Raw genomic sequence first — 24,606 nt, 5'->3', positions numbered from 1 at the left:
CTTAAAGAGACTCTGAAGCGAAAAAAAATGATATTATGATTTGTATGTGTAGTACAGCTAAGAAATAAAACATTAAAATCAGATATATCAGTCTAATTGTTTCCAGTACAGGAAGAGTTAAGAAACTCTAGTTGTTATCTCTATGCAAAAAAGCCATTAATCTCTATGACTTTCAAAGTCGTGGAGAGGGCTGTTATCTGACTTTTATTATCTCAACTGTAAGTGAACTAATTACTTTTTCTCTGCCAGAGGAGAGGTCATTAGTTCACAGACTGCTCTGAAAGAATCATTTTGAATGCTGAGCGTTGTGTAATCTTCACATATTAGAGAATGATGCAATGTTAGAAAAAACACTGTATACCTGAAAATAAAAATATGAGGATATTTTCTTTGCTGCTAATCTTCTAGTAATTATTCATAGTACACAACCAATTCACTATATCATATATTTTTTTTCGCTTCAGTGTCTCTTTAAGAGGTGAGTTTTCAGGTTCCATCTGAAGATAGGGTGGGTAAGTGGCAAACACATTGTGGAAAGGAGTCCCAGAGGAGTGGGGAGAGTCAAGAGAAGTATTTTATGCTAGTTGATGTGATGGCACAAAAGACCAACCCTTGTTTATAAGCTACAGAGGAATTGCTTAAGATTTAATTGAGCAAGAAATATTGTGAAGAAGGAAGAAGATCTGTCAAGTGCTGAATTTGATGTATGTACAGTTGGATGATCAAACACGTCCCTTAGCCAAAGTCAGCTATGCCCAATAATTACTTCTGTAATGGCCCTCATCTGACCTGCTACACAATAACTGCATGCCTGTGCAATATCCACATACAGCTAATATGGCTAAAATAATGAAGGGAACTGAAAAAAAGATAGAAGAGAGAGAAAAAGAGAAGGAGAAGAGTCAGAGGTGGGAAAGAGAGAAGATGAGTCAGAGGTGGGGAATAGAAAAGAAGAGTCAGAGGTGGAGAAAAGAGAAGCAGAAGAGTCAGAGGTGGGAAAAACAGAAGAGTCAGGGGTGTGGAAGAGAGAAGGAGAAGAGTCAGAGGTGGGAAAAGAGAGAAGGAGAAGAGTCAGAGGTGTGGAAGAGAGAAGAAGAGATAGAGGTGGGGAAAAGAGAAGGAGAAGAGTCAGAGGTGTGGAAGAGAGAAGGAGAAGAGTCAGAGGTGTGGAAGAGAGAAGAAGAGATAGAGGTGGGAAAAGAGAAGGAGAAGAATCAGAGGTGTTGAAGAGAGAAGGAGAAGAGTCAGAGGTCGAGAAGAGAGAAGGAGAAGAGTCAGAGGTCAGGAAGAGAGAAGGAGAAGAATCAGAGGTGTTGAAGAGAGAAGGAGAAGAGTCAGAGGTGGGGAGGAGAGGAGGAGAAGAGTCAGAGCAGAGGAAGAGAGGAAGTGAAGAGTCAAAGATGGGGAAGAGAGAAGGAGAAAAGTCAGAGGTGGGGAAGAGAGGAGAAGAGTAAGAGGTGGAGAAGAGAGAAGAAGAGTCAGAGGTGGGGAAGAGAGGAGAAGAGGCAGAGGTGGGGAAGAGTGAAGGAGAAGAGTCAGAGCAGGGGAAGAGAGAATGAGAAGAGACAGAGGTGGGGAAAAGAGAAGGAGAAGAGTCAGAGCATGGGAAGTGAGGAAGAGAAGAGTCAGAGATGGGGAAGAGAGGAGAAGAGACAGAGCAGGGAAAGAGAGAAGAAGAAGAGTCAGAGGTTGAGAAGAGAGAAGAAGAGTCAGAGGTGGGGAAGAGAGGAGGAGAAAAGTCAGAGGTGGGGAAGAGAGAAGGAGAAAAGTCAGAGGTGGGGAAGAGAGGATAAGAGTAAAAGGTGGAGAAGAGAGAAGAAGAGACAGAACAGGAAAAGAGAGAAGGAGAAGAGACAGGTGGGAAAGAGATGAAAGAGAGAGAGTGGGGGAGGGAGGGAAAAACAGGGAAGAAGTAAAAGAAAAAAGTGAGAGAGAGAAAGAGAAGGGAGAGCAATTAATTAGAGGGGTATTAGAGACGTGGGGTATAGAAAAAAGAAGAGGGACGGACAGGGGATAGAAAAAGAGAGAGGGGAGTGAGGGATGGTGAGAGCACGAATGTCAGGGCCCTGTTGTAACCCTGAGGAAAAGCAGATGGGAAAAGCAGGGATGGACAGGGCAGGGTGGCAGCAGGGCTGGATTTCTGGAAAGGCCATAAAGGCCCATGTCTTGTGTGACTGCTGCTGGACATGGAAAAGGGGTTGTTGGACATGGAAGAGAAGCCTGCAAATGAGAGGCTGCAAATGGGGAGCAACATATGGAAGAGGAGACATGCTGCTCTAGTGAACTGAACATGAAAGAGGGGGGCTGCTGTAAGTTGATGCTACACAGAGAAAGCAAAAGTATGATCAGGCCATTATGTTTATTTAGTGTATGGAGGAAGGACTAAGCATGAGATTGATATTGAAGATGAAAGAGGATTTGGATGCTACAGAATCACCTCTGCCATCATTTCAGTATGCTAACATGGGGTAGGCGGGGCCCAGGACAAGCTGGGAATATAAAAAGGACTCACTTTTATATCTGAAAGTTATCCATTAGTACAAAGAGACTGTTCTATTCACTTATTTACACTCATTCAAAAGTTTTAATTTAAAGGTGAAAATAAATGACTTTTTAAGCTATTTCAAGGTTTTATTTTATATTTAAATCTACTTTTTAAGTTTTTACTGTTTTATTGTTTTTGTTCAATGACACATTCATTGAAGTGTGCCAGAGCTAAAATCTATGAACTAATCAACCTTTTTATCTCTTTCCTGCTCTCAGAAGCCATTTTCTGCTAGGAAAGTGTTTAATAGTTGTAGTTTCTTACCAGTGAGGGTCACACTGTAGTCTGATCCAGTCCTGACTCAGACAGAAACTGCCACTTACATACCTGATGTTTAACTCTTTCAGGCAGAGAAAGAAAAAAAAGGAACACAGCATAGTTATGTGTGTGTTAGGCACTGTACATACACACGTCTATCTCATCATGTCACATGTTACCTCGGGTATCCTTTAAAGCTAATAATTACATGTGTGTTGTATGATATTGTGTGAACTAATTATATAAATGATCTTTAGTCACAATGTGGCCATTGACTGTGACATTATGAAAGGTATGAATTTAGAGATATAACAAATGAACTAAACCTAGAGCAGATCTGATGAGATATCACTAACACCCTCCTTCCTGTACAATGAATAAGGCAAAACTTGGCTTGCCATGGCAACAAGGTCTGTGTTTCCAATAGAACACACTGCATGTAAGAGTTGCTGAAGCCATATACAGGCTTGTAGCTAAGTCACAGGGAGCAGAGCCGTGCTAGACACATGCAGCACTAGCCTATGAGTGTGCTTCAAGCAATACTGACAGGGAATTTACTTTTTTAAATGGTTGAGCAAATGGTTAAAAAAATAAAAATCACATTACTCAACATTTGCTTCTTCTGAAGGAGATATGTGTTTTGTGAACAGGTAAAGGGGTCTTCAGGACCCCTTAGCAGTTGATTGTCTGTTCCCCGCTGTGCCGCCGAGGTTACACTTTAAAGGAAACCCGAGGTGAGAGGGATATGGAGGCTGCCATATGTATCCTTTTAAATAATACCAGTTGCCTGGCAGCCCTCCTGATCCTGTGTCTCTAACACTTTTCAGCCATAGACCCTGAACAAGCATATGCTGATCAGGTACTCTGACTCTGCTGACTTAGGTTTTACTGGATTAGCCATATGCTTGTTACAGGGTTTGGCTCAGACACTACTTATGCCATAAGATCAACAGGCCTGCCAGGCAACTAGCATTGTTAAAGGAGTCATCAATAAAATGATGCTACCCCCAGTACTACTTACCTGGGGCTTTCTTCAGCCTTTGGCAGCCGCTATGTCCCTCGCTGCAGCTCTGCTGTCTGCCGCTTGCCCCCGGTCCACGACAGTGCTTTGCCAGATGCCCTCAACTGCACCACTGTCAATCACCTCCACGTGGTCTGGAGTGTACTATGCAGACAAAGCTGCGGGCATCGGTGTGGGAGCGATCACAGCGGATGGGCCTTGACTGCAAGTGAATTCATGTTTAGCCCATGTTTGCTTTTAAAGTGAAAAACATGAAAAAGATTTTATACATACCTGGGGCTTCCTCCAGCCCCATCCGCCTGGATCGCTCCCACGTCGCCGTCCTCTGATGTCTGCAGCTACAAGAACCGGGTCCCCGCACTGCCGTCAGTTAGAGCCAGTCTGACGTAAGAGAAGTGCGCTGTTTGCATATCTCTCCAACAGCCGCTGGAGAGATACATTGAGGGCGCACTTCTTCTCCTGCATAGGCTGGCTCTGATGACGTCAAAGCTCTCTACCTATCTGTCTGCTTGAGGTCATTTCAAGGTGACCTCTTAAGTTTCAGGAAAACCTCAATTGAAAGGGATATGGAGACATAGCCATATTTATTTCCTTTAAACCATAGCGATTGCCCGGATATCTTGCTGATCTCAAGCTGCAGTAGCATCTGGATCCTACACGACTGAAGTCCGACTAGATTAAATTGGACTTCAGTGAGAATAATCTGATCTGCATGATTGTTCAGCGTTAATGACTAAAAATATTAGATGCAGAGAATCAGCAGGGCTGCCAAGCAACAGGTATTGTTGAATGGGAATCTTAATTGAGAGTGATAAGGATATTTCCTTTTAAACAATACCAGTTGCTTGGCAGTCCTGCTGATCTCTTTAGCCACAGTAGTGGCTGAATCATACACCTAAAACAAGCATGCAGCTAATCCAGTCTGACTTCAGTCAGAGCACCTGATCTGCATGCTTGTTCAGGGGCTGTAGCTGAAAGTATTAGAGACACAGGATCATCAGGAGAGTCAGGCAACTGGTATTATTTTAAAAGAAAAAATCCATATCCTTCTCAGTTTAGGTTCCATTTAAAATAAAATAAATATGGCAGCATCCATATCCCTCTTAGTTAAGGTGTCCTTCAACCTTCTTCACAGCACTAAAAAAAATAAAATACCCAGTCATAGTCCTGTAAGCTTTGTTCAGACTGTCAGACACAGGTACGGCTGTGAGATCCCCAGCCTGTTCCCATATCATCTATACTTACTCCTCATCCATGTATGTCCTGCACCTTTATCTGCTACTCGATTATTTAGCTCCCTTTTTTCTGATGGATTATTTGAGATCATTCCATATTGCTGAATAATGCTGACATATTCCTGTTGCGCTGGCTTTGATCAGGGAGGCAGGATGGGAGATGCTCGCTTACAGCAGTCTCCTGTGATAGTGGGCGCTGCCTCCAGCCGGTGCATCTTCCGCTAGGCTGCTGGGTGGTGCTGAAGGGACAGCGCCCGCAAGGTAAAGTAACCATCCCTGTCCACTGTGCCCACCCTACAGCCAGCGCTGCCGGACTGTACATACAAAGTACCAGTCCCTGCACTGTGCTGCCCCTCCAGCCTCTATTGTTCCATCCCCAGACCACTATAGCCTCTGCAATCAGGAGCAGCAGCACAGCACTGCAGCATCACATGTGTCACGCCTGCCTTCCACACTGCATATAAAATAAGGGAAAAAATCCACTCATTTAGATTTAGAGAATGCCATTGAAAGGAAAGCAGTGCTATCCACTGTGCATGATCTCTATGATGCCTAGGCTGACATGACATCCCAGAGACACACAATGCAATATACATACTGATCCCTTCATTGAGTTGACCTCTAAGCCATGTGATCCCCGCCTTATATGCCTATAGGTAACCAGAACCCTTCCCTGCAACTTATAGCCTCTATTCCTTCTTGCTGATCTCTCTGCCTGTTCGCATCACTTCCGGATCTATATGCCTTTCTGCTGCAGACCCCCTCCCGCCCACACTCCCCATTCCCTCCTCTTGCTTCTCCTTCATTCTGCTAAGTTGAGGAGCAGGCTGTGCACTTGGCTGGAAGGAGCATCAAAGCAGGTCCTCCACCTCTGGAAGCCAGCAGAAGCCTCTACAATGTGTGAGGAATAGTCACTTCTATTGTTCCATTATAACCTGCAGTGCCTTCTCCTCCCACCTCATCATTGTGCTAAAGCCCCCCGCAGCCTTATTTTTTGTTTCATTTCACTCCCTTTTTTTATACCTCTATCTTTCCTCGCCAATTCAACTGCTCCAACCTTCAGAGGCTCAGGATGACCGACAGGAGGCAAGCTGGCCGGCAGAATGATGGGGAGGAGGTCCCAGCCTTCTTCAAGAACATGGGATCTGGGAGTCCCAAGCCCAGGCAGAAATTCTGTGGCATGTTCTGCCCGGTGGAAGGATCTTCTGAGAACAAGACCATCAATTTTGGTGCCCTGTCACCGGCAGGGAAGGGGAATGGAAAAGTGATTAGTCAGCAGAGGGATGTGACTCCCTCTGATGTGGTGAGGAAGATTGAAATCAAGTGCTCTTCTGGAAAAGAAGCCCTTCAGTACCTTAATGACAAGGTGGGTGATATTGACTTCTCTGTGTGTTCCTTCCTAATATGTGGGGGAGGTGACTGTGGTGGGGTTAACCCATTTCATGGTAAAATCTAAAGCTTATTGCATTCTGCTTTAAAGTTCCCACCCTCAGGTGAGATGAAACATATAAAATACTGACAGTTGCCTTTGTGTGCCAGTCATACTGCCCATGTGTCTTCCAGAGTGGTTTGGAATGTCATTGTCACCCCAGCATGCAGTGAGCCCCTGTTGCAGAGTTCTGAGGAGTGTACTCTGCTTATTGCTGTTGTATTTTGTGCTACTTTTCATTAGTGCTGGTGCTGCTGTCCATCAGGACCCCACCCTAGATAGCTCAGATAATGTGCAGTTCTGGTCTCAACAATTTAATAACAATATATGTATTGACAATATATTTCATTTTCATAATGCTGTCAGTGTAACATCTAGATGTTCAATTGAACGTCTGGAAAAAAAAGAATTTAGAATGCAGGTGATTTTGATACACCAGTTTGTACGTTTATTTTTGTACATGTTTGCATGAATCAGCATATTGCTTTTGTTTAAACTTTTTTGTTGTCTGGGGAGGCATGGAACAAACTTTTTGTGGATGTTTCTACAGTGGGAGATCAGGAAGCAATCTTGTCACCTTTTCTGCATGGTCCATGATTAAAGTAGTACTCTACACAGTATTTCTTTAAAAAAAAATGTGGGTAGCATGGGGAAGGGCACTCCCTTTACCCATATAATTCTGAGCCACAAGTGACATGAAAATGTACTCTATAAAGTGCTGCAGAAGATGTCAGCACTATATAAATATAGAGTAATAATATGGTAGGAATATTAGACTGTGACTATGGTGGGGGTAGACCAGGCATGGGCAAACTTGGCCCGCCAGCTGTTAAGGAACTACAAATCCCACAATGCATTTGCCTTTACGAGTCATGACTGTGGCTGTCAGACTCCTGCAATGCATTGTGGGACTTGTAATTCCTCAACAGCTGGAGGGCCAAGTTTGCCCATGCCTGGGGTAGACTGTGAGCTCCTGTGAGGAAGTGCTGTGGAATATGTAATCACTACGAAGTTGTAGAAGTTGCAGATTTAATATATATATATATAAATATATTTGCACACGTTGCAATGATTACCAAGATGTGGTAGCTGCTGAATAGAAGTGACTGGAAAGTTGCAGTAGATGTTAAGTTACAGTGGGTACCAATTTCAAGTGGTTGCTAATTAGTAGGGGGGCCAAGTTGCTGTTGGTGCTAAGTGGCTTTCAGTGCTAGGTTGCAGTGGCAGCTATGTAGATTTGGGTACTGAGTTGCAGTGGGTCCAAGAGGCATTCAGTGCAATGTTGCAGTCTGTGGTAAGTAGATTTGGGTACCAAGTTGCAGTTGGAGCTAAGATGAAGTGGGTGCTAAGTGGCATTCAGTGCTGTGTTGCAGTGGGTTCTAAGTAGATTTGGGTACTAAGTTGCAGTGGGTGCTAATTTGCAGTGGGTGCTAAGAGGCATTCAGTGCTATGTTGTAGTGGGTGCTAAGTAAATTTGGGTACTGAGTTGCAGTGGGTGTTAAGTAGATTTGGGTGCCAAGCACAGTGGGTACTAATAGCACAAGGTGCTAAGTAGATTTTGGTGACAAGCTGCAGTGCAGAGGGTGCCAAGTAGAATTGCATGCCAAGTTGCAGTGTGTACTAAGCATTACCGATTGCCAAGCTGCAGTAGAGATCTCTTAAGGTGGTCATACATCACGGGTGTAACAATAGGGGCTGCAGCCCCTGCACCCGGGGCCCCACTGGGGCCCGCTCAGGGCCTTTTTGGGGGGCAAGAGGGGTCGCAGCATGAGGAGAGAGCATGGCCGCACATCAGCGGGGAGAGGAGGACAGTCTTCCCCTCCCTCACCTCGGGCTCTCCACTCAGCGCTCCCCTCCAGCGTTATTCAGTGGCAGCAGGAGGCGGGGAGGAACACATACGGCTTCATGTGTTCCATGCGCCGGAGGGTGCGCTCTCTAAGTGTCTGACGCTTCATCCTGTTTAAACAGGAAGTAGCATGAGTCACTTAGAAATCGGACATGGATGGAGGTATGTGTTCCTGCCGCCGTTGCTTCCACTGATAATTGCAGGAGGGGAGTGCCCTGAGGGGAGACCCCGAGGTGAGAGAGGGGGGAACTGTCTCCCCTCCCTGCAGATGTGCGGCTTTGCTCTCTCCTCTTGCTGTGACCCCTCCTGCTCCCCAAAACGGGGGGGGGGGGGGGGGGGGGTGGCGTTGATTTTTTTTTTTTGCAGGGGGGCCCGGTTTTTCTAGTTACGCCCCTGCATCTGTTGATTTGTCGGCCGATCGACCATCCAAATGGATAATTACTTATCGAATCATATAAAAATCTATGTCGCAACAAGAATGACTAATCGATGATTTGACTGATTTCAGGCCAGAATCAGCTGAATACATTGATCAGACATTGTTGGGAAATCTCAGCCCAATGTGGTCTAACGGGTGCACGTCGGTAATGGCGTGCAATATGCGGGCAATCTATGAACTTGACAGAACCCCTCCGCTGATGTCCTTCAAATGTGCCGCCTGAGCATTAAAATACTTTACCTGTCCACTGCCACCGCTAGTATCTTGCGCCACACGTGCTACATGCCGGTAGTCACATGAAAGGGCCAAATACCAGAATTGGCAGCAAACAGGTTAAAGGGACTCAGCTAACGTTATTTTTTTTTTTACATTTGTTTTATTAAACAAAATTCAAATAGAACACAACATGACTTGCTCATAATAAAGGTTTTCCATCATATACATAATAATTATGAAAATATGAACAATAATTACAAGCTATTATGTATATCCAAATACCGGAGCAATAAAAAGCATGATATCACAACAGATCATATCAGAGGTGACATCATTAAAAAGATTTTATACATACCTGGGCTTCCTCCAGTCCCATCCGCCTGGATCTCTCCCATGCCGCTGACATCATCTGAGCCAGCCTACGCAGGATAAGTGCGCCCTCTACGTATCTCTCCAGCGGCTGCTGGAGAGATACGCAAACAGCGCACTTCTCTTACGCTAGACTGGCTCCCACTGAAGGAAGTGCGGGGACCCGTTTCTCGTAGCTGCGGGTAGCGTAGGACGGTGGTGTGGGAGCGATCCAGGAGGATGGGGCTGGAGGAAGCCCCAGGTATGTATAAAATCTTTTTAATTTTCAACTCTGGTACACTTTAAAGAGAAACTCCGACCAAGAATTGAACTTTATCCCAATCAGTAGCTGATACCCCCTTTTACATGAGAAATCTATTCCTTTTCACAAACAGACCATCAGGGGGCGCTGTATGACTGATATTGTGGTGAAACCCCTCCCACAAGAAACTCTGAGTACTACTCCTGGCAGTTTCCTGTCTGTGAACCTTGCTGCATTGTGGGAAATAGCTTTTTACAGCTATTTCCAACTGCCAAAAAAGCATGCAGCAGCTACATCACCTGCCAACAGTAAAAAATTCACCATGTAATACATGTCAGAATGTAAATCAGGGATTTAAAAGATTTTACAATGGGCAAACACTGACTAAATCATTTATACATAATTATTGTAAAAATGAAGCACTTTTTTTATTACATTATTTTTACTGGAGTTCCTCTTTAAGTATTTAAGTGCATGGGCATGCTGGGCACATCAACATTTGGGGGTACTGCAACAGAGGCAAATGGAAATGGCTCTCCAGGAACTTGCCTAGAAGTTTTTTTTACCAAATCTATGGAGTAGAAGGGCAAACAGAGTGAATGTACTTTGAACGGATACTTTAGGTAGTCCCTCATAATACATAAAAGTGGTATGTGGTAAAACAGCAGACTTGTGAATTAACCAAGGACAGGGCCTGAAGTCTCCCACAGACCTAGAGTAGCTTGATCGTGTACATATTAGTAGTAGTATGGTGAGTTGGGCACAGGGCAAGCCGACTGACGGCCCTCCCTGCTTCCGCTAAACTCCCCAGTGGCATTAAATACTATTCCCCCTCCGAGCTGTCGCAGCTCGAGGCCTGAGGCCCGAATTACTCTTATGCACCCCACACAGCATAACATTGCAGCTAGGGAGCACCTAGTTTTGGCGCTGCATGCCGTGCACCGAAAACCACCTGCTTCGAGCTTGATCACATATACTTTTTCAGTTATGGAGGTAGAGGGTGAATGGTGCTGCAGAAGACAGAAGGGCCCTTTAGACGCTGGAGCCTAGATGAGGTTAGTCTCTATCATCAACCCCTGTGCATAACTCTGCATATATGTGTGTGTGGTACTGTCCTGATGGCGGCCCTAGGGTTTGGGGGGAGGAATGCGCCCTCAGGGCTGGATCTAGTGTCAGGAAAAGAGATAGGGTGGGCCGGGCTGCACAGTGACAGCACTGATGTAGGGGAGGTATGCCAGGAGTAGCTACCACCACTGCTGATAGTCACCAGTAACTGACAGCTGCAGTGGTGCCCTTGAGAGGAAATGGCTCTCCAGGAACTTGCCTAGAATGTCTTTCCTGAAAAACAACCCTGTCTATAACTATGGCATGAACAGCAATAAATGTAATGAGCGGGATCTAGTGGGATTGCATTAAAGTGACCCCGAGGTGAAAATAAACTGATAAGATAAACAATTGTATTTATCCTCCTACTCCTAAAACTTTTTAAGATATCCCACTGTTTTATTTTAAATGTAGACATTTACAAAGTAGATTGAATGTTTTGTTGTCTCTGCTCAGTGGCAGCCTGTTAGGTGTCCCTTAATGAAAATGCATGAGCTGTTGACCTTTTGTTTTATCTCTCCCTGCACTCAGGAGTTGTATTCTTCCAGGAAAACTTTTATTGCTGTAATTTGCTAATCAGTGAGGTTTACTATATTCCCATACTGACAAGACAGAAGTAGTCAATTCCATGACAGAAAATCAACTCTTTCAGGCTGCATAATAGAACAAGTACAACAGCCTGGTTATTAATATGTTTTGCAATGTACATAAACGTTTATCTCATCATGTCACATGTCGCCTCGGGTACGCGTTAAAGAGACACTGAAGCGAAAAAAAAATTATGATATAATGATTTGTATGTGTAGTACAGCTAAGAAATAAAACATTAGGAACAGAAACATAAGTCTATTGTTTCCTGTACAGGAAGAGTTAAGAAACTCCAGTTGTTATCTATGCAAAAGAGCCACTGAGCTCCACGACTTTCAAAGTCGCAGAGAGCTCTGTCTTCTGAAGCTTATTATCTCAAGTGTCTCTAACTGTATTGGTTTTTCCTGCAGAGGACAGTTCAAAAGTTCACTAGCCTGCTCTGTAAAATCATTTAGAATGCCGTGTGTCCGCCGCTACCGCCGCCATTACCGTCGGGATCCCGTGCTGGGCGATTGGGGAAGAGGACCGAACAGTCCTCTACCCAATCGCAGTGCCTGGAGTGAATGGACGTGACCGTGAACAGCGGCTACGTCCATTCACATAAACAGGAAATGTAACAGTTTAATAAAGTGTAAAAAAAAAAAAAAAAAAAAAAGCGAACACGTCCTATGAGTGTTCACTAGCGCCATCTTGTGGCCAAAAAGTATATTACACCTACAAAATACATACATTTTCAAGTATATACACATCATTAATAAAATTACACTTCCAACCCTCCCCCACCAAAAAAACACTTGTAAAAAAAAAAAATCAGCTTAAAAAAAATAAATAAATAGTTGCCTTAGGGACTCAGCTTTTTTTATTCTATATTTTATGGGGGAAAATTAATTTTAATTTATTACATAGGGGCTTGTAATTATGGCCAGAACAAACAGAAAAATAACCACTTATATTTCAAAATAATATACTGTCGCCATACATTGTGGTAGGGACATAATCTAAACGGTTTAATTATCGGGACCACTGGGCAAATAAAACGTGTTTGTTTTATCCACAGGAGAATGTTTAATTTTAAAACTATAAAGGCTGAACACTGAGAAATAATGATTTTTTTTCTTTTTTTCTGTTTTTCTCATTAAAATGCATTTAGAATAAAAAAATTCTTAGCAAAATGTACTATCCACAGAAAGCCTAATTGGTGGCGAAAAAAACGAGGTATAGATCATTTTCTTGTGATAAGTAGTAATAAAGTTATTAGGGAATAAAAGGGAGGAGCGCTGACAACTGAAAATTGCTCTGGTCCGTTAGGATAAAAACCCTTGGGGGTGAACTGGTTAAAGAGGAACTCCAGTGAAAATAATGTAATAAAAAAAGTGCTTCATTTTTACAATAATTATGTATACATGATTTAGTCAGTGTTTTCTCATTGTAAAATCTTTCCTCTCCCAGATTCACATTCTGACATGTATTACATGGTGACATTGTTACTGTGGGCAGATTATGTAGCTGTTTCTAGCTGTTCTGGCTTTAACACAGGGGTCCCCAACCTTTTTCAGCCCGGGGACCGGTATCCAGACCAAACCTTTCTCTGGGGCCCGGAAGAGGGGGGCGGGGTTAGCGGCAAAAGCAGCCCCCCAATTGGAGTGGCAGGAGCCCCCCCCCCCCCCCCCAGATTTGGAGTGTATAGTTAAGTAGGTAGTATCTAGGTATATTTGCCCCCAGGATAGGTAGCTAATAAAGTTGCCCCTGTATAAAGAGCACAGTTGCCCTAGTATAGTTAGTATAGTACCCAAGTATAGTTACCCATATATAGCTAGTAGTTACCCCAGTATAGCTAGTATAGTTAGCCCAGTATAACTAGTATAGTTACACCTATGCAGCTATTATAGTTAGCCCAGTATAGCTAGTATAGCTGCCCCAGTATAGTTAGTATAGCTACCCCTGTATAGTTAGTATAGCTACCCCTGTATAGTTAGTATAGCTACCCCTGTATAGTTAGTATAGCTGCCCCTGTATAGTTAGTATAGCTGCCCCTGTATAGTTAGTATAGCTGCCCCAGTATAGTTAGTATAGCTGCCCCAGTATAGTTAGTATAGCTGCCCCTGTATAGTTAGTATAGCTGCCTCTGTATAGTTAGTATAGCTGCCCCTGTATAGTAAGTATAGCTGCCCCTGTATAGTTAGTATAGCTGCCCCTGTATAGTAAGTATAGTTGCCCCTGTATAGCTGCCCCTGTATAGTTGGTATAGCTGCCCCTGTATAGTAAGTATAGCTGCCCCTGTATAGCTGCCCCTGTATAGTTAGTATAGCTGCCCCTGTATAGCTGCCCCTGTATAGTTAGTATAGCTGCCCCTGTATAGTTAGTATAGCTGCCCCTGTATAGTAAGTATAGCTGCCCCTGTATAGTAAGTATAGCTGCCCCTGTATAGTTAGTATAGCTGCCCCTGTATAGTTAGTATAGCTGCCCCTCTATAGTTAGTATAGCTGCCCCAGTATAGCATTGAATGCCCTCCTCCCTCCGCGGCCGCCGCTCCTGTTACCTTATGAGCTGGCGGCCGCTTGCTCTTCTATAATCCCCAGTGGCCCCTCTCCTCCACGCTCGGCTCTAATCTATCGGCTATAACAGCAGCGAAACCCGCGGCTGCTAAGGAGGAAGTAAGCAGGAGAGCTGCTTCCTGTGACGGCGATATACGACGTTACTATGGTAACCACTCTCCTGTCTCCTTCCTCCTTAGCGGCTGCGGGTCTCGCTGCTGTTATAGCCGATAGAGCCGAGCGTGGAGGAGAGGGGCCACTGGGGATTATAGAAGAGCAAGCGGCGGCGGCGGCCGCCGCGGAGGGAGGGGGGGCGAGCGGCCAGACCCGCCGCGGCCCAGCTGGAAACTGCCCACGGACCGGCAGTGGGCCGCGGCCCGGTGGTTGGGGACCCCTGCTTTAACAGACAGCTATAAACAGCCATTTCCTGTCTGTGAACATTGTTACATTGTGGCAGTTTGCCCAGAGTACCGTACGGTACCAGAGCCTCTTGTGGGAGGGGTTTCAGCACAAAATCAGTCATGCAGCGCCCCCTGATGGTCTGTTTGTGAAAATCATTATATTTCTCATGTAAAAGTGGGTATCAGCTACTGATTGGGATAAAGTTCAATTCTTGGTCGGAGTTTCTCTTTAAGTTAATACTTATACATAACTGACCTTAAAGGACCACTATCACGAATAAAGTAGGCAGTTAAAATCTGACAGAACTAACAGGTTTTGGGCCAGTCCATCTCCTCATGGGGTTTTCTCAGGGTGTTTTTTGTTTTAAACAGCATTTCCTGAAAAACAGTTTAACTGCCAAAATAGTAAGATACCAGCCAGCCTCACTACTCACTTGCATAATATTTTGTCAGTTAGACTTTGCAACTGCTGTTCGGAAAATGGTGTTGAAAACAAAGAAAACCCTGAGAATCCCCCATGAGGAGATGGACTGGCCCAAAACCTCCCGATTCTGTCAGATTTTAACTGCCTACTTTTTTCGTCCTTTAAATGGTCTTTCTGTGCATCACTGACCCCCACCCCCTCATCCCAACACAGTCTACAATGCGTAGGATCCTCTGTGTTCCCGCTGAAGAAATCCACTGATTTTTCCTGGAATCTCCGGGCGCTGAAAGTGACATAAAATCTATTTTTTCAAAACAAAGGCTTTATTTTTACCCAGTCTATCAGAACTTGAAAGAATATTCTGCTTGGATTCCACTGTGAATATTATGGAGAAAGCAGAAGGATTATCCATCACTGTATAGCAGATGCTTACATGCGGTAATAGCCAGAGCAGGATTTCTGCATTTTCTTTCCGCAGGCTAACTTTATTGATTTATCTATTTTCCATGGCACTTCCTGTTGCATAGAATATGCATGAGATTCGCATGTATGCAGGAAGTATTTACTGTACATCTGATTTACCATCCCTAATAGAAACTAGACCCGGAGATGATCTACTTAAGCCTGGTACACACTTATAATTACGGTTGGTCAATCACTGACCAATTTTAGCACCTCCGTGTAGTACAAGGGTTTACCTTCACAGTCTGCTTATAGTATTCAATATCTGTGGACCCTCATACTACATGGAGGTGGTAAAAATTGGTCAGTGATTGGCCTATCCTAATTGAACGTGTGTAACAGGCTTAAAGTATACCCGAGGTAACATGTGACATGATGAGATAGACATGTGTATGTACAGTGCCAAGCACACAAATAACTATGCTGTGTTCCTTTCTTTCTTTCTCTGCCTGAAAGAGTTAAATATCAGGTATGTAAGTGGCAGTTCCTGTCTGAGTCAGGACTGGGCCAGACTACAGTGATCACTGATAAGAAATTATAACTATAAAACACTTTCCTAGCAGAAAATGGCCACTGAGAGCAGGGAAGAGATAAAACGTGCCAATAGTTCATAGATTTTAGATCTGGCCTACTTCAATGAATGTGTCACTGAACAAAAACAAAACCTTAGACTGTAAGACCTCGTGGCCAGGGCTCTCTTCTCCTTTTGTCTCACAATGCTATGTAATGTGTGCGCATACCTCTCACCCCTGTGGAAAAATATGTAGTTGATTTGTTCACTGCATCAGCTGTACTTCACCAATGGGCATGATTCACAACGCTTTTTAACCACTTTAAGACCAAGCATATTAAAATCTATGTCCTGTCTATGAATGTTATTTTCTGACACATTGTATATTTTTACTCCAGAATTCTTGTGTACTGTGACAGCTGGAATGAATGAAGAGTGATTTTGATTGGCTCCTGATCACCTGATCACTAGGATCGCATAATTATCACTTTTTCAGGCGTAAAATGCTAATTTCCACCTCTATTTAGTGCCTGTTTTCTATGTGGGGTGGGAAGGTCAGGGCCAGTACAAAGTCCTCCAGCACCTGTGTAGGTGTGGTGGATAGGTGGGTGTGGTCTCTAGGTATTTTAGGCTCAACACACACCATACAATCTTGGTTGTTCAATCTTACCACTTTCATGTAGTATAAGAGCTAGCTTATCCAATCAATCATTTAAGGTATTTTCAATCTGTTGGCCCTTATACTACATAGATTTGGTAAATCTGTACAACCAAGATTGTATGGTGTGTGTTGAGCTTAAGTCTGTTTGAAGCATGTCTCAGTAGCTACGACTAAGGACCCGGTGGGGTCAGAAACGCGTCAGCTCTCATGCTGCCATATCTTCTGCTATTTTCACAATGACTCAATAAAAGGATTTGATTTTACTTCACGGAAGGTGTGCGGAGGAATCTTTTGTTCATTCCTCCACCAGAGGCTGAGACACCAAAGTGCTCTTCACCCCTTCCCCTGCCAGCCATCACATGTATGTTCAGGCATGAGACTAAAGTATCCATACTCACAGATATATCTGTTCTGAGTTGAAATACCCATGTTGTAGTTGTGCGCCCCCGGCCGCCATGGAGCATGCCGGGAGATGTAGTCCATTCATGTCATTACATCTGTGTGTGCAACATCACTGCTGGTATTTCAATCTTCGGTTTGGTGACACAGGGACAGAGAAGATGGAGGCCCCTATATAGACCGGGGCTACAGAGCAGCACCTCATTGGTACGTAAATGCATGCTGCCCACCCCAAAAGTCCAAAGCATTTAGGAACCTCCCTTAGGAAGAGGTCCATTTTATATATTTAAATTAGGAGCACCCAGGTTCTCAGATGCTTTTAAAGGTTTATTTAAAAAGATCCTTAAGCCTAGAAAAAAAATCTGTTTTACTCACCTGGGGCTTCTACCAGCCCCCTGCAGCTGTCCCGTGTCCTCACAGTCAAGATCCCCCGCCGCTAGCTACTTTCATTTTCGGCTGACAGGCTTACTGCGCCTGCATGGGCCTGGCCACGCGTCTCCTTCTACGCGTTCCTGTCCGCAATAGCGCTGCCCTTCTATGTGGACGGGAACGCATAGAAGTCTATGCGTTGCCAGGCCTGTCTGGCTCAGGCTAAACTCAGGTGAGTAAAACTGATTTTTTTTTTGTAGGCTTAAGTGTCTCTTTAAGCAGGAAAAAAAATCACTTTAACCTACCTGGGTCTTCTTGCAGCCCCCTGGAGTCATCCTGTGCCCATGCTATCCTTCCGAGATCCTCCAGCGAGCAGCAGCGACCCCCTGAAAGCCAGTCGGAGGCTACTGCGCATGCGTGGCCATGTGCACCCTGATTGCTACTGCGCAGTAGCTATTTTCCCGTACTGCTCATGCGCAGAGCGCTGACATGTGTGGGAACGCGGTGAGGAAGCGCATGGCCGGCTAACTTTTAGGGGGTCACCCCTGCTGTTCGGAGGGTCTCGGAAGGACAGCATGGGCTCAGAATGACTCCAGGGGGCTGCTAGAAGCCCAGGTTAGTTAAACTGCTTTTTTTTTCTTTTGCTTTAGATTTCCTCTAAACCAAAAGATGGGCTTGGCAGTCTGGCAACTTTTTTTTTTTTTTTCTCTATTAGAAAGGAATAAGATGGCAGCATGCATAGTCTTATCAGTTTGTTAGGAATAATGTAATACAGATAATGACATTTCTCCTAATTAATAAACAGTTTATCCAGATGTAAAATACACTTTTGAGATGCTAATCCAGCTTCCAGAATTTAGACGAGACTCAGATTGCTAATAAAAGTAATAAATGTTGCTGGATTATCATGGGAATGATCCATTATGCTGTAAAGGCGTGTCTGGTAACTCTGCTTCATATAACTTATTTTTTCATTACATTACTGAAATGCTTTGTCTTTGTCTGAAGAATGAGCTACCTTATATCGTGGTTGTGTGGAGAGGGATGCAGGGTAAATCAAGCAATGCTGATGCCTACACTAAAGAGTAATGGGCCTACATATCAAGTCAGAGTGACTTCGCCGTAACCACAGCAACAGACTTTCAGTGTTTTCATTGCTGTGAAAGGGCGAAAGGTAAAAAAAAAAATAGTTTCCATGTTAATCTTTAGCTTTCTCTGTACATGCATATCAAAATGACTATTATAATTGATTTATAAAGCACCAACATATTCCGTGGTGCTGTACAAATTAAGAAAGGAACATGGGGTACAAACTAATACAGACAATAATATACATCAGTATACAAAACACAGATTTGGAATAAAATGAATTGGTACAAAATAGAGAAGTGATAATTACAGTGACAGATGTAACATGATGAATACATTGTATAACAAATTGCAAAACACAAAGTTAACAAAAATTCCAAGATACAAAAGGGTGAGAGAGCCCTGCCCTTGCAAGCTAATCTAAAGGGGAGGGAGGGGAGGGGCGAGAGGTGGGGTAGTATACAAATATTCATACCTACAGGCAGTTTGTGTGTAGGTTATTTAGTAAGGGGTACAACTTGGCCAGAGGTCAAAGTGTGAAAGGCCTGAGTTAGAGTGTATGCTTGCTGGAAAAAGTGAGTTTTGAGCAGTGTTGCTCGGATATCCCCCAATCACGCATTTGACTATTTGGCCGTGGTTGAAAAAAAATCCGGAAATTCAGTGAATCATGTCCAGATTTGAAACGGACTCACGAATTCGACCCAGATAATTCCCGTGAATAAGGCAATCATGGGAATTCACGTCCGTGATCACGGAAAATCGTTTTAGCTAATAGCAAGGCCCCCTTACATGCTACAATCCGCCAAATTGCATAGATTATAAAGGTGATAAGGGCTACAACTTAAACCAAAAAAATCCAAAAAGAACTTTTACTTTTTGAGAAAATGGATTTTAAAGTTAAATCAACACTTTAACCACTTCAGCCTACAGCTTCGAAAATCTTATGCATCCAAGCAATGTTCACCTCCCATTCATTCGCTAATAACTTTATCGCTACTTATCAAAATTAATTGATCTATATCTCGTTTTTTCCGCCACTAATTAGGCTTTCTTTAGGTAGTACATTTTGCTAAGAGCCACTTTACTGTAAATACATTTTAACAGGAAGATTAAGATAGAAATGGAAAAAAAACATTATTTCTCAGTTTTTAGCCATTATAGTTTAAAATTAATACATGCTACAGTAATTAAAACCCATGTATTTTATGTGCCCATTTGTCCCGCTTATTACACCATTTAAATTACGTCCCTATCACAATTTATGGCGCCGATATTTTATTTAGAAATAAAGGTGCATTTTTTCAATTTGCGTCGATCACTATTTACAAGCTTATAATTTTAAAAAATGTAATAAGATACTCTCTTGACATGTATATTTAAAAAGTTCAGACCCTTAGGTAACTATTTATGTAGTTTTTTTTTTTTTAATTGTAATTTTTTTTATTATTTTTTTTAATACAAAAATGTATTTGGGTAATTTTAGTTTGGGAGGTAAATAGCCAATTTTAGATGTAAAATAATGTATTTTTTATTCAATACAGGTATGTGGGTGCAGTTTACTATTTGGCCACAAGATGGCCACATTCAAAAAGTTCCTAGATGCGAACGATGTCGCATCTAGGAACTAAAATGAAGAGAAGTTGTTTCCTGGGGGCAGAAATACCACGCTCTCTGATGAGAAAGCGTCGGTATTTCTGCCGGGGACTTGGATCGGTGAAGGGGAATTATATTCCCATTCACTGATCGGGGGGGGGCAGCGGGAGGCAGTGGGGGCGCGCGCGGGCGCGCGCCCGATCGCGCGCACCACACGGCTGCAGCACCACTGCCTATCTGGACGGATATATGCGTCCAGATATGGCGAAGTGGTTAAATATGGCTATTAATTGGTAATAATTGGTTTTAAACAGGGAAATACACTTTAAGCAATTGCAGAGGTGATGGTGAGTCCCAATGGCACCTGGCGGTGGTGGTACCACTGGAGGAGGATGAGTGGCCGATGCCACAAAAACACCTAGTAGCAAAGTACAACATCACTGACTAAACTTAGTGTCGGGCCGGTGACAGTGACTGCAACTAACTGAAGTTGATCACTGGCTGGCTAGCTTAGCTATCTAACAAGTATACAGTAATAGAACAGTAGATTCAGTGTGAAGTTGAACCTGCCTGCACTAAGCACAGAAAATCAGTACACTGTCACTGACTACTACATTGACTACAGCTAACTTAAGTTAATCACAAACTGGCTAGCTAAATACAAGTATACAGTCAGTAATAGAGCAGCAGAATCAGTGAATCTGCCTGCAGTAAGTACAGCAATCAGTACACTCTCTCACTGACAACTACACTGACTACAACTAACTTAAGTAATCTACACTGACTACAACTAACTTAAGTAATCACTCACTGGCTACGGTAGCTAGCTGAACAAGTATCATATACAGTATAAGGGAAATGTAAGGACTGAAAATGCTCTTGCTTATGCAGATATGGCCTGGAGATGATCCTCTCAGTGCCACAGAGTCTAGCAAGGATGGAGCTGTGAAAATGGCCCCCACTTTATATACAGGAGGGGAGGGCAGAGCCTCCCCTCCTATGATTGGTTGCTAGGGCCTGGCTGGGGGCCTCTGATTGGCCCAGGGATGTAATTTCCGCCCAATCGCGACCTAATCACGAATTTCCAGTGCGATCACGACCGTGATCGCTTTCCGAATATTTGCAATTACGGAATTTCCGTGGCCAATTTCCGTGTTCCAGAATTATTCACGGATTCGGAAGTTTATTAATGAAAAAGTGCTTGTGAATCACGGGTATTCTGTGATCACGGAAATTATCTGCCCATCACTGGTTTTTAGGGAGTATTTAAGATTTCAATGGTTGAAGACTGATGGATGCGTTGTGCCAGAGGATTCCAGAGGAGGGGTGAAGCACGTGAGAAATCTTGTATGCATGAATGCGATGAGGTGATTCTAGACAAAGACAAAAGAAGGCAGTTTGTAGATCTGCGATTGCAGTTGGGTTGGTATCTGGAAACTAGTGAGGAGATATATAGGGGAGAAAGTTTGCGGAGAGCTTAAAATGGATTGTTTGAGAGTTTGCACCATTTCATCGACAGTTCATGCCTACAACTTTGAAAATATTCTGTATTATGAGGTTTATTGTGAAGCAAACAACAAATAGGAATAAACAACTGAAAGCTTCAGTGTGCATAACCATTCACCTCATCCCGCCGGCTTAAAGTCAGTACTTGATGGAGCCACCTGTTGCAGCAATTACAGCTGCAAGTAGCTTTGGATAAGGCCCCTTTTACACTGTTGGGGTGGGATTGCTATACAGTGATGTCAAAGGATTCAATCCTCTCTGATCCGATTCAGATCATAGAGGGTCTGATATGTACTATGTGTGTATGGCCACCTATACTTTTTTCAGGGCTGTGGAGTCAGTACAAAAATCTTCCGACTTCAACTCAGACTCCGACGCCTCAGTTTATGAAACCTTCGACTCCAACTCTGACTCCGGGTACTCAAAATGGCTCCAACTCCAACTCCTCGACTCCGACTTTTTAGTCTACTACTTATCAGGGCAGTGGATTTTGTACAAAAATGACCCGACTCCGACTCCTCAGTTTATGAAATTAACTGCTCCGACTCCAACTCCGATTCCGGGTACCCAAAATTGCTCAGTTCGACTCCTCGACTCCGACTCCACAGCCCTGACTTTTTCAGGGTATTGCTGACTGACTTGTACTTCTCTGCATATGGTCTGGGGTTAGCAAATACTGTACTGTAATTTATCTTACCCAACACATTGCCTCCCTGGTGCATTCAGATCATATCTAGGCATTCTGGGTAATGGGACGGTAATGAACACTAATAGATCATAATGTAGGAATTCATTCCATTAGTGTTTTCCTTAAAAACGCTAAGGAGATAACACTGTATGATAGCTCCTATCACTAATGGGCAAGCTTTCTTAAAGTAGAACACCAATTGAAACATTTTTCAATTTAGGATGGGGTGAGGAGAGTTGCTTGTTTTAAAGCTTCTGCAGAAAATCCAGAGTGTGTCTGATGGCCACTAAACCTTCCCGATGCCTCAGCAAGAGATCTGACTTTCCGGATGGCTGCAGCTTCTCCGCTTTATCCACCAGCGTTGTTGCACTTCCTGCATCTTCTTCTGAGTTCCAATCACATGATATGACACGTGATCGGAACCCAGGGGATGGTGTTAACTTTTGAGCTTGATCAGGTAACTATGACAGCTCCCTGCATCGCTTTGCATATCCCACCATGCTGGGAAAGGCGCACTTCCCCAGCGGTAGAAAAAAATCGGCCCTGCAGCACACATATAGCTTTGCTTTATGTGGCTACTAAAGAGTTAAAAGGCCATTATTGATTATACAGTCATTCATTCAACAATTGCAATACAGAGAACAGCAGCAGCTAGACCTCATTGTCAATGCAAAAGGAAGAAGTAAAGGGGAAATGAAAATGAAACTTAAGAGGAACCACATCTCATCACAGTTCTTCTAGGGGTAATAGCGAGAGTACAGTTTATAAATCGCAAAGTAGAAGAAAGATTAAACAAACATTTATTTCAATGATGGTCTTAAAGAAAACCTGAACTGACAATTAAAAGTCAAAATAAGCATACACAAGTCATACTTACCTTCCATGTAGTCTACTCCTCGGTGTCTTTCTCCTGTCCTGCGTCCTGTTTGTCCACTGTGATCAAGGGAATTTTCTGTCCTCCATTTTGAAAATGGCCATTACCCCATAACAGCTTCCTGGTCAGCACACAGTTAAACTGTAACATCGCCCACTTGAGCCATAGGAAAACATGGACATTACCTGGTACATCAGTTGTCCTCTCAGCTATAACTGACAGGAACTGATATTTTATTGACAGCAACTGATATATTTTAGATCTGACAAAATATTGTCAGAACTGGAAGGGATCATTGTCAGAAGAAAATGGTGAGCTTCTGAGGGGAACTGATGGCAATGTAACTATGTAATGTTCATTTGAATTTACCTCATGTGTGTCACGATTGTGGAACTTTCCCCGTGATCAGCGCACAACGCGTGCGCTGACACGGCGGAGATCCTCCACAAGCGTATAATTTGCAGGAACCCAGCAAAAGGTGCTACGCACCTGTAGAGGGAAATTCCTGTCGGCAGATGGCGCTGGGGAGTGCAGAGGAACCAATCCTCTGTACCTCCACAAGTGCCAGACAGGAATTGTACGAAGCGCAGAATGCAATCGCAAGAGAGGCGATAGTGAATGAGATTGAGCAAAAGGGATAGGTTGTATGTGTGTGCGCCAATCCAGTCGCCACTCCGCGACCACGCACACACAACAGCAGATACGAAATAGGAACGCGATCGCGAGAGGTGCGATCGCGAGACGTGACACAAGGCAGAACAGAATAGAATACAAGGGTAGCAAAGGCACAGCAAATACAATAAGGAGATACGGAAAACAACAACCGCTAGCTAACCGCGAACACCGCACTCATTCGCAACAGTGCAAGCGGTTATGCGCGATCTCCACGTGATAAGCACAATAGAGACAAGCACGCCTAACTAACCATAAACAGACAAACATGAAACAGGGGACGCGAGCGCTTGCTTAACGGTTACCTCACCGAGCCTGTAGCAAGCGCAGCGGACAAGACAGACACACGAAAAACAAGAACTAGGCAGGAAGGATCCACCGCTCTTCCGCCAGAGCAAGTGTGATCCAAGCAGGAACATAGATCAGAAAGATCCACAGCCGCTAACGCTAGCGGCTAGTGCGATCTCAGCAAGACAGAACGATTCGCTATCAACCGCCGTTGGTGACAGCGCAATCGCGACCGACAAGACAGAACAGAACAGAAGGATCCCCAGCGCTCGCACAAAGTAGCTAGCGCGATCCCAGGAAACAGAACAGAAGGATCCCCAGCGCTAGCACAAAGTAGCTAGCGCGATCCCAGGAAACAGAACAGAAGAGATAGCTGGTAGCAACCGCTGCACCAGCTATACTCCAAGAACATAGATCAGAACCATTTCCTGTCAACCACCATAGGGACAGGACAATGGCAAACAGGCAAGACAAGACAGAACAGGCAATACAGATAATACAACCTGACTGGGCTAGAAGGGGAGCCAAAAGCAACCCCCAGGAATTAACTATACTAGATAGCAATGGCTGACACTCCAGCAGTGTCCATCAGGAACTGAGCAAGGAAGGGAAATGACCAGCAAAGCATTCTGGGAAACATAAAGCTCTTATAGTGCCAGTCATCAAAGAAGGCAGGTAGAGGATTTGCATAACGAATGTATGCAAATTCCCCAGCAAGAGAACAGAACAGAAACTTGCAATGAAAAGACAGGTCTCTGTTCCAGAGACCTGCAGCCCACAGACTAGAGGAATGGACAAACAGCTGTCTGCCTGTGCAGCCAGCTGAGCGGATCATCACAATGTG

General features: G+C 43.9%; 1 protein-coding gene across 1 annotated transcript in view; it reads left to right on the top strand.

Moving 5' to 3' along the window:
• Positions 1-6,116: 6,116 nt before the first annotated feature.
• DPYSL2 (dihydropyrimidinase like 2) overlaps positions 6,117-24,606 on the top strand; it is a 142,819-nt gene continuing 124,329 nt past the window's right edge. Inside the window, exon 1 of the mRNA XM_068274717.1 lies at positions 6,117-6,425. Coding sequence (XP_068130818.1) covers positions 6,132-6,425 — 294 coding nt within the window. The 5' untranslated portion in view covers positions 6,117-6,131. The remainder of the gene's footprint in view (positions 6,426-24,606) is intronic.

Source organism: Hyperolius riggenbachi, chromosome 3 (genome assembly GCF_040937935.1).
Source record: "Hyperolius riggenbachi isolate aHypRig1 chromosome 3, aHypRig1.pri, whole genome shotgun sequence".
Classification (NCBI taxonomy): domain Eukaryota; kingdom Metazoa; phylum Chordata; class Amphibia; order Anura; family Hyperoliidae; genus Hyperolius; species Hyperolius riggenbachi.
This window is presented reverse-complemented; position numbering and strand designations above follow the sequence as displayed.